This window comes from Citrus clementina, unplaced genomic scaffold, assembly GCF_000493195.1.
Source record: "Citrus clementina cultivar Clemenules unplaced genomic scaffold, Citrus_clementina_v1.0 scaffold_6, whole genome shotgun sequence".
NCBI lineage: Eukaryota > Viridiplantae > Streptophyta > Magnoliopsida > Sapindales > Rutaceae > Citrus > Citrus x clementina.
Window position 1 is genome coordinate 2,222,832 of NW_006262139.1, and position 8,556 is coordinate 2,231,387.

General features: G+C 32.4%; 1 protein-coding gene across 1 annotated transcript; it reads right to left on the reverse strand.

Annotated features, from left to right (window-relative positions):
- Window positions 1–6,548: 6,548 nt before the first annotated feature.
- Window positions 6,549–8,342, reverse strand: LOC112097282 (zinc finger BED domain-containing protein RICESLEEPER 2-like). The gene is made up of 5 exons (XM_024182467.1): window positions 8,281–8,342; window positions 7,589–8,121; window positions 7,380–7,506; window positions 7,217–7,274; window positions 6,549–7,040 (listed from the first exon to the last, which is right to left on the reverse strand). Exons 1-5 carry the CDS (start codon window positions 8,340–8,342, stop codon window positions 6,549–6,551), a joined length of 1,272 nt encoding a protein of 423 aa, XP_024038235.1.
- Between the last annotated feature and the right edge of the window lie 214 nt (window positions 8,343–8,556).

Consider the following 8,556-nt stretch of genomic DNA (forward strand, 5'->3'; position numbering starts at 1 on the left):
TAGTGACCGTGACAGCCGGTTTACGGGGAGATTTTGGACTGAGTTGTTCAAGCTAATGGGGTTGGTGCTATACTTCTCTACGAGCTTCTATCCACAAACCAACGGGCAAACGAAGAGAGTGAATGCCTTGTTGGAGTTGTACTTGTGGCATTTCGTGAGTGCGAACTAGCATGATTGGGCAAAGTTACTGGACGTGGTCTAATTTTCCAACAACTTGCAGCGGAGCGAGGCTACATCGAGGAGCCCTTTCAAGGTGATCATGGGACAACAGCCGCTTACGCCACACACGCTCATCATGAGCTATACCGAGAGGTGTCCTGCGGCCTATAAGGTGGCCAAGTCGTGGCATAAGCAAGCGAACATAGCACGGGCGCACCTCGACAGATGAAGAAATGGGCGGATAACAAGCGTAGACACTTAGAGTTCAATGTTGGGGACATGGTGCTAGTCAAGATCCTTCCATCCCAGCACAAGTCTTCACGTTCGCTGCACAACGGCCTCATTTGGAAATATGAGGGGCCATTTCCTATCATCAAGAGGGTCGGCAATGTGTCGTACAAGCTAGAGTTGCCCTCTTGGCTAAAACTCTATCCAGCCTTCCACTTGAGTTGTTTGAAGCTAAACCATGGAGATACGAAAGATTCGAACATGGGAAAATCCAAGCGCCCTCCACTCGGCAACACAAGGGTGTATGACAAAGAAGTAGAGACCATCTTAGCTGACCGAGTGGTTCGAAAGAAGAGTTTTTCGCCATGCCAAGAATACTTCGTCAAGTGGAAGGGACTACCCGAGAGTGAAGTAAGTTGGGAGCCCGCAAATAATTTGTAACAATTCCAAGACAAGATCAAGGCCTTCTATAGCGAGTCGACGAGGATGTCTCCGGATTAGGTGGGGGAGAATGTCATGGCCCAAGCCTGCTTGCATAGCCTGGCCCATGGAGGATTATAGAGCCATGGAGACGCAAGTAATGTGTAGATATTTAATGTATTTATTATGAGTAGGTGGCAGGTGGTAGGTGGTAGTTGAGCATTAACCCACTCTCTTATACTCTATATATAGGAGGAGGCCTCATTTGGCCAACACACACAAGCAATATACAATTTCCAGCACACATAGCTTTGTAAGCATTTCTTTGAATAATACAAGTTCTTTCCTTCCATCTTTTGTGAGTTAGAGTGAATACTCATTCTATTTTTTGAATCCAGCAACAGATTTGAGTGTAAGGTTGACTTAGGGCCAAGAGAGTGCGAATTTGGCACCTAAGGCCGCACGGCACAGCGTGGGACAAAGCCGGGCCGTGACACTAGGTACTAATGCAACGATTGTCTCAGTCATTCTCTCATTAATTGAGCACATTTGGTCAAACATTTTGTCTTTTGTTTCTCTTTTCCTAAGCTTGTTTGTTGAATTACTTGGAGTAAAATCTATTTGCTAAAGAATAGCATTCAAAATTGGAGTATTTGACATAACATTAACAAATTCATTTTCTAAATTCACACTAATATTATCACCTTATAGGCTCATAAACTTACTCATTTTCTAAATTCACACTAATATTATCACCTTATAGTATCTCATCATCATCATCATCTGCATTGCTAGCATTAGCTCGATTTGCTCGATCCCAACCATAAATATCAGACAAATTGTGATAATGAAGAAATAGTTTGTTAAATAAATCAATTGCCTCTGTTAATAATAATAATAATAATAATAATAATAATAATAATAATAATAATAATAATAATAATAATAATGTCTTAGTAACACAAATTCAAGTTGAGCAATAAAAGTAACATCATACAATTAAAAACTTTACCTTAACATGCCCATAAAAAACGTCATTTTCACATGTTATTAGCATTCCAACCAAACCCACTAAGAAAAAACATATTTGACATAGCACTCTAGTTTTGCTTGAACCATTTAACTCTAGACCTAATGTGTGAAGAAGCTTTCAAACCACATCTGGCAACTTTGCTTCCATCTTATTTTCCAACTGTTGTAAATACCCATTTTTGAAATAAATTGAGTTCGTAGTTGATAAATAAAGTTCGGTGCTATATTTATATATGTTTAGATCATAGTGAATTCATTGAATGGTTTGTCTTAATCATGTATGAATTTACTGATGTAGTTTGACTATATTGAACTGGATCACATATGAGATTTAATTAACTTTAAAATGACTGTCAAATTTATTAAACTTCATAGGCATTGATGTTATTGCACTCTCAATCTTGAGTTAATTATAATTTCATATTTGTGATTGTCATTTCAATTGAGTTACCGTTGGGTATGATATGCACTGTAGTTAAGATTAACCAGTATATTGGTGGAAGCAATTATGAGTAGTGAGATTATAAATTAATAATATAGAATTTGTACAACACATCTCTTGACTGATTTTTTGTACTTGATGATAGAATTCTTTGACTAGAATTTGTCAATATAATTGGTATGTTGAAAATGATCATTAAAGAAAATCAATAAGTGCCGAGGAACAAAATTTAATTAAATTGATTGGATAATTGAGATATCAATTTAATTAATGATGTGGTACAAATGATTATTCAGTAAAAAAACTAATATGGCATGGGTCGAATTATTATTCGAGAACACTATCCCAAATAGCGTACAATTATAGAGGTTAGCTTCAATATTTTAGTGGAGTAGATTTGGATTAAAAGAACGAGCCAATTTAATTACAAGCCTAATTATTATAGCTACTATTGTATGTACCTATATGATTCCTAGGTTAGCTCATTTAATTGACTGCACCACTATTGGATTGATAAGCAAGATATTATTTAGTGGAAGACTTTGTTTAATATACTTGTGTATAAGGGGCCTTGTGTTATTTTACAAGGTAGGCCCCTATAATAATAAAACTCTGCTTTTGATTTTTATCTTATCTTTTAATTTAAATTAAATATTTTTTATTTAATAGAATTAAAAAATAGATAAATAGGGAGCTAGAATTTCCACCAAAAAGAGATGTGAAGAAAAAAGTTTGTTCTTTTCACAAAAGAACAGATGAGCCACAATATACTAAATGTCGAAAGAAACTTTTCTCTCTTGCTTTGAGAGAAAAATGTTTTCTACTGCTAGTTGCTTTCAGTAGTGATAAAGGCACACACACGTCAAGTGTATATCGAACTTGAGTTATAACCTAAAATATCGTGGGTGATAGATCGTGATTTAATAAGATTGGTGGTGACAGACTATGATTTGGGAGCCTGTATTACTTCTATGAGAAGTAAAGGTACAATTTTTAGATTATGGTAATTTTATATGTTGTATGAGAATTGTGATCTAAATATTTCCACTGTAAAATGATTTTCAACTAACAATTGGTATCAGAACGATCTCATATTAATATATAAAATTGTTGTGTGATTGAATTATATGTATTATATGAGTGGCACTAATTTTATACATTATTTTCTTATGTGAATAAATATATTTATTGAACATATTAATGATTGTCTCAATTCATGATTAGAAATTTCTTTATATTAATTTTATAAATTTGGAACAAGAGGGGTGGCCTAATTTCACCATGTTTCAAATTTATTTATAGTTCAGCTAAAGGATTCAGATTTTGAGGTTGAAAAGTTCAAATTTATTTATATTGGATCCAAGTCCATTTTTTATTATCAATTAGATAATATAATTAGAAATTTGATAAGCTCAAAAGTAATTATTTGTCTAAATTCATTTATATTGGTCCTAAGCCCATTTTGGGATTTTAAAACTAGGTCATATAAATAGAAATTTGGTAAGATTAATAATAACATTTATTTGGTTCAAGAACTTTTGAAAATAAATTTGGGCTTATTTTATTAAATTAATTGGGTTTATTTTTTTTAATAAAAATTTTATTTTAATTATAAGACGCAATAGAATTTTATTTAATGGTGCTCAAGTTTAATCTTAAAAATTGAATTAAGGATAAATTTAAAAACCCAAAGGTGCCCAAGCCAGTGGATGTGAACAAGACCAAATATAAAGAAGAAAAAGAAGGAAGATGGACGTTGACTTGAAGCCCAATAGACATTAGGCTTGTAGATTAAGTCATTTATTTCTTACGAAAACGATGAATTGAGATTGTTTAATTGCTTTTATCTATATACTATGTTTGGTTGACAGCATGCCATGATAACATGTCATATAGAATAGGTAATGCCACTCTATGCATCATAATCCATGGCATCTATTTATTATTAATCAAGATATATATTGTTTGATATTTGCATGTGCTTAATAATATTAGAATACACCCAAATAATATTATTTTAGGAAACATGCAATTAACAATATATGATATAATCTGTATTTTGTTCAAAAGAAAAAAAAAACCAACAATATTGATTGGGAGAGGGAAAGTTAAAGATAATTTTTCCCATGAACTTCATTGTTAGTTTAATAATAAAATTATATATATATACCTCGACTTCATGATATAATGATGCTCCCTATGGGGGATACATATATTTGACATTTTATTTGATGAACTTCTTCAAAGATAAGATAGAAATAGTTTTTAATTTGTTGATCACCCTAATGGTGGCTGCTTGATACGAAAGATATATAAATTTAAAAAATAGTTATACGCACTTAGTAAAATTTGTTATTAAGCTTCCCAACAGAGATCTGTTAATAAATTTTGGTCCAAAAGATAACAATAATTATTTATCATGTTTCAGCATGAAAGTAAATAATCTAATCGTTAATTGGGTCCAGTAAGTGTAGGCATGAATTCCCCATAGCTTGGCAAAGCGGTACTAGATTATTGTCACAATAAAATTAAATGATTTACAATTTTTTGCATTTACGATTTTTTATTGTGAACATTATTTGTTTCAAAGTATTTATGCATTAATGTTTTATTTTTTTAGAAAATGTCTTCCTTTAGTCCACTCACTATTATTCTAAATTAAAACAAACTCATTGGCGAGAACTACATAGATTGGAAATGAAATCTATTTATTATCCTGACTGTTAAAAATTATAAATATATTTTAGCCCAACCATGCCCTCCTGAATTAGAAGAAGAAGCTCATAAAAATCAAAGGAGGCTTTATGAGGAATGGCAAAAAGCTAATGAAATGGAAAAATGCTGCATATTAGGCTTGATTTCTAATATTCTGCAAACCAAATATCACAGCATGGAGACAACCACTGAAATCATGGACAATCTTCAATAGATATTTGGGTAGAGTACTCATTCTGCGAGACAAGCGGCACTGAAAGTGTTATGACCTCCAAGTAGGGATGACAAATATCCAATTATGGATGGATATTATCCATCCAAATACAAATCCATAATTATCCATGATGGATATATCCATATCCATATCCATATCCAATATTTAATACTGGGCATGGATATGGATTTTATCCATATAGATATAGATATCCATGGATATTTGATTTTTATTATATAAAAAATAATAATATGGAATAGTTAAAACCAATATTAGATTTCAATATCAAATAAAAAATAATAAACATAACAAATATTAAAACTATGAATTAACAAAAAGAAATTATAATATGAAATTACAAATTAATTTCAAATTAAATACAAAAAATTCATTGTTCTAACGCATCATTAATCTCCAATCTTCTAACGAATCTTTAATCTCTAACTAGACCATCATAATTAATCTGCAAATTAAAGCAAAGCATTAAACAACTAAATAATTAGTATTATTTAGGACCATGATCATTCATAATTGAGCATCACAATAAGCATCAACCATATACCAAAAAAGAAAAATAAACACTACTCAGAGCATGGTTGTGTCTCCTCTTCATCATCATTATCAGTCACTTCTCCATTTATTTCTTCCCCATTCATCACCTTATCTTTAGGAATCTTACCTAATTTTCAAAAAACAAAAACTTGTAAAATATAAAGAAAACAAATACTATCAAAATCAAATAAGTGCAGAAGTGAGCTGAATTTGATACCTTTTAATTGAGCCCATATCCAATTCTGAGTACACATTCTGAGTACACATTAAGGCCTCTACTGTACTCGGATGAAGTTTACTATGTGTTGGCTTAAAATCCACTCTCCCTTCTAAAGCATATTCTGAAGCAATTGTAGAGACCGGAACAACCAGCAAATCTCTAGCAATCTCAGACAATATCAGATATCTACTTCTATTCACTTTCCACCACATTAAAATATCGAAGTCTGGAGTAGTCTTATCCTCTTCTTCCAAGTAAGTATCTAACTTCGACTTAACTCGTTTACAAATATGTTGGCTTTTGAATGCATTAAATTTTGCACATCCCACATGCCCATCACAACTGAACTAGAACTAGAATTACAAACAACACTAGACTCACCAAATCCTTCAGCCAAATTCGATCCAACCATACTCTTTTTTTTTTTTTATATTCTGAATATAAGTCAGAACAAAGAGTACAGATTCTATCAATATGAGTTGATGCATCACTACCATAAATCTAAGGAAAGAAATAATCCACTAGAACCATTTTGTATCTAGGATCCAATACAATAGTAACAACCATCACACCATGGATTTCATCCAATATTTTCCAAACTTTGCTAACATACTTTTCACCATATTTTTTATCACATCACATGAAGAATTAAGCCAAGCATTCAATGATAATCTAATTTCACAAATTATTGGAAAAAATAAGCTAGCTGTTGGGTACTTAGTGCTAGAAAACATCTCAGTCATGGTATAAAAGGGTTTCAAATGCTCACATACTACTCTCGCCAACTCCCACTCTACTTCAGTAGGCAAGTGCTTATATTGGTTATCACGATGCTTCAAACGAGTAAAAACATCTTTATAAATCAAAGCAACCTCAAGCATTAAATATGTCGAATTCCACTTAGTTTTACAATCAAGCACTAAACTCTTAGAACAATTCAACTTCAATTGGCGATTAGCTGTATCTTCAAACAACTCTATCCTTTTAGGTGATGATGTCCAGTAATTTACACTATTTCTAACTTTTTCAATCCCATCTCCTATCGCATCTAACCCATCCTTAACAATTAAATTTAAAATGTGAGCACAACATCTCACATGCAATAATTTTCCATTTAATAAGAATGAACCAGGCGGAAACTTAGCCAACAAAAGCGGAATCATAGCATCATTAGTGGAACAACTATCAATGGTTATTGTAGATAACCTTTGATCTACATTCCAATCCAACATACACTTAACCAACTCATTGGAAATGCTTCAGCAGTATGTGGAGAAGGCACATATATAAATCTAGACAATTCATAAAAAATAAAACAAAATTACAAATAAGAATAAATAAAATAAAGTATATATAATAAAATATAAATAAAATTTATTAAACTTTTAAACTAGTACCTTAAGATCCGATTTCGTAGAGTCCACGAATTGTCAATAAAATGCGCCGTCACAACCATATATCCATTTTTTTGATTGCTAGATGTCCACATATCCGTAGTAATGGAAACTTTACTAGTAATATCCCCTAACAAAGCCATTGTCTTAGCCTTTTGAAAATCAAACAGCTTAAAGACTTTTTTTTTTCACAGTGTTCCTACAAATTTTACCAAGCAAAGGCTGAACAAAACTCATCAGATCCCTAAACCCTTCATACTCAACAAACCTCAAAGGAAGCTCATGCATGATTATTATTCTTGCTATTTTTTGTCTAGCGAGTGCTTTATCAAATGCAGTGGGATCAAATGCTGAAATTACTGAAGTTTCAGCATCTTTTTTCTTGTAGACCTTAGATGCTTGACTAGGGCTAGAAGCTGGAGCTGGAGCTGGAGCTGATTCTTGTATCCGTTTGGGACACCTATCAATATGGTTTAACAAATGCGAAGTTCTACTTGATTGCTGTCCAGCAAAACCTTTGCCACAATGATTACACACTGCCTTCATTTCTCCATTAATTGTTCTCCTTGTGAAATGGTCCCAAGCTCTAGATGTTTGTCTCAATGAGCTTTTAGGTTGTCCTTCCGAGTCTCGTTTTGTACCTCCACTAATTGAATGAGTTTGTGGATTTTCAGCATTAACATTACTTGAGGTTTGAGGGTTTATTTGAACAATAGGATCGGGATCAAGATCAGACATAATTAACCTGAAAAAAAAGACATTACAGAGCAATCATTATAATGGAACGTTTAAGCAAATTTCACTTCAAATTAAAGACATTACAGGCCATATTTTCACTTCAAACAATAGGGTAATTGAGACAAAAGATTTGTTTCGAGTGTAAAGGAAAAATTAAAATTAGGACCTTGAAAGTCGTGTAAAACACTCACTCAGTTTCACTTTCTTTTCATCCATAAATATTACCATTACTGGATTTTGATATGTGTATCGCTGAGATTAATTAATTATTCCAAACGTTCCATTATCATAAATTCATCTGTAATGTCTTTTTTTCAAGGTGCAACACTGATAAGCAAATATCAAGAATGGGGTTAATATCATTTAAGCATTAAATCATGGCATGCACGCATGTACTATTTTAATCAATCAATCTCTCTCAATGATTATTATAAAATATAAA

Excerpts from the sequence above, each read along its gene's own strand:
- LOC112097282 (XM_024182467.1), bottom strand. The coding sequence starts at position 8,342 with ATGGTAATATTTATGGATGAAAAGAAAGTGAAACTGAGTGAGTGTTTT. Across the intron at positions 8,122-8,280 it reads TGTTTTACACGACTTTCAAG|GTTAATTATGTCTGATCTTG; the intron begins GTCCTAATTTTA and ends CTTTTTTTTCAG. Across the intron at positions 7,275-7,379 it reads CTACGAAATCGGATCTTAAG|ATTTATATATGTGCCTTCTC; the intron begins GTACTAGTTTAA and ends TGAATTGTCTAG.